The 1535-nt window shown below is 41.4% G+C and overlaps 2 protein-coding genes across 2 annotated transcripts in view; one reads left to right on the top strand and one right to left on the bottom strand.

The window, feature by feature from the left end:
* Window positions 1–1535, bottom strand: part of SMC1A (structural maintenance of chromosomes 1A) — a 70725-nt gene that overhangs the window by 68979 nt on the left and 211 nt on the right. The gene's annotated exons all lie outside the window — the stretch shown is intronic.
* Window positions 3–959, top strand: LOC102871573 (mitogen-activated protein kinase kinase kinase 7-like; the record flags this gene model as incomplete). The annotated part of the gene is made up of 1 exon (XM_006898913.1): window positions 3–959. A coding segment is annotated over one exon (957 nt), but the record flags the coding sequence as incomplete, so codon positions are not given.

Here is a 1535-nt window from a genome sequence, read left to right as displayed (position 1 = left end):
GCGACATTCAGACACATATGACCAATAACAAGGGGAGTGCTGCATGGATGGCACCTGAAGTTTTTGAAGGTAGTAATTACAGTGAAAAATGTGACGTCTTCAGCTGGGGTATTATCCTTTGGGAAGTAATAACTCGTCGGAAACCTTTTGATGAAATTGGTGGTCCCGCTTTCTGTATAATGTGGGCAGTTCACAACGGTACTAGACCACCACTGATCAAAAATTTGCCTAAGCCCATTGAAAGCCTGATGACTCGTTGTTGGTCTAACGATCCATCTCAACGTCCTTCTATGGAGGAGATTGTGAAAATAATGACTCACTTGATGCGGTACTTTCCAGGAGCAGATGAGCCTTTACAATATCCTTGTCAGTATTCAGATGAAGGACAGAGCAACTCGGCCACCAGTACAGGCTCATTCATGGATATCACGTCTACAAATACAAGTAATAAAAGTGATACTAATATGGAGCAAGTTCCTGCCACAAATGATACTATTAAACATTTAGAATCAAAATTATTGAAAAATCAGGCAAAACAACAGAGTGAATCTGGACGTTTAAGCTTGGGAGCTTCCCGTGGAAGCAGTGTGGAGAGCTTGCCCCCAACCTCTGAAGGCAAGCGGATGAGTGCTGACATGGCTGAAATAGAAGCAAGGATAGCTGCATCCACAGCCTTTTCCAAGCCTAAACGGGGCCACCGTAAAACCGCTTCATTTGGCAACATTCTGGATGTCCCTGAGATCGTCATATCAGGCAATGGACAGCCAAGACGTAGATCCATCCAAGACTTGACTGTTACTGGAACAGAACCTGGTCAGATACTAATGGGTCCGATAACTCCATACCAATGGCTTATCTTACACTGGATCACCAACTACAGCCTCTTGCACCATGCCCAAACTCCAAAGAGTCTATGGCAGTGTTTGAATAGCATTGTAAAATGGCCGAGGAATATATGAAAGTTCAAACAGAAATTGCTTTGTTATTACAGAGAAAGCAAGAACTAGTTGCAGAACTGGACCAGGATGAGAAGGACCAGCAAAATACATCTTGTCTGGTACAGGAACATAAAAAGCTTTTAGATGAAAACAAAAGCCTTTCTACTTACTACCAGCAGTGCAAAAAACAACTAGAAGTCATCAGCAAAAGCGACAAGGCACTTCATGATGCTCTGGGACCCTTGTATTTTAAAATATGCAAAAAAAGACTGTTATTTTTGTTTTTTAAAGGAAAGAAACGTGCTTATAATGACAATTCATGAGTGTTAGCTTTTTTGGCGTGTTCTGCCTCTATTTGCTGCATTTATTTCATCATTTTTTTTTTCCTTATTCTTATGGTGGGGTGGATATGCAACTCATCTGTCTCATTGCATAACATGAGGACATCTGTGACTTGAATAAGCAGCAGTTCTTAACGTCAAACACATGCAGTGAACTCTGGCTGTATATGCATGCACATTGTGTGAAGGCTAGGCTAACAACAACGGGGTGTCAAATTAGCTGCTATATGCAAACATTGTCTTTTTTTTCTTTCCA

Source organism: Elephantulus edwardii, unplaced genomic scaffold (assembly GCF_000299155.1).
Source record: "Elephantulus edwardii isolate Elephantulus edwardi_28Jun2011 unplaced genomic scaffold, EleEdw1.0 scaffold00239, whole genome shotgun sequence".
Classification (NCBI taxonomy): domain Eukaryota; kingdom Metazoa; phylum Chordata; class Mammalia; order Macroscelidea; family Macroscelididae; genus Elephantulus; species Elephantulus edwardii.
This window is presented reverse-complemented; position numbering and strand designations above follow the sequence as displayed.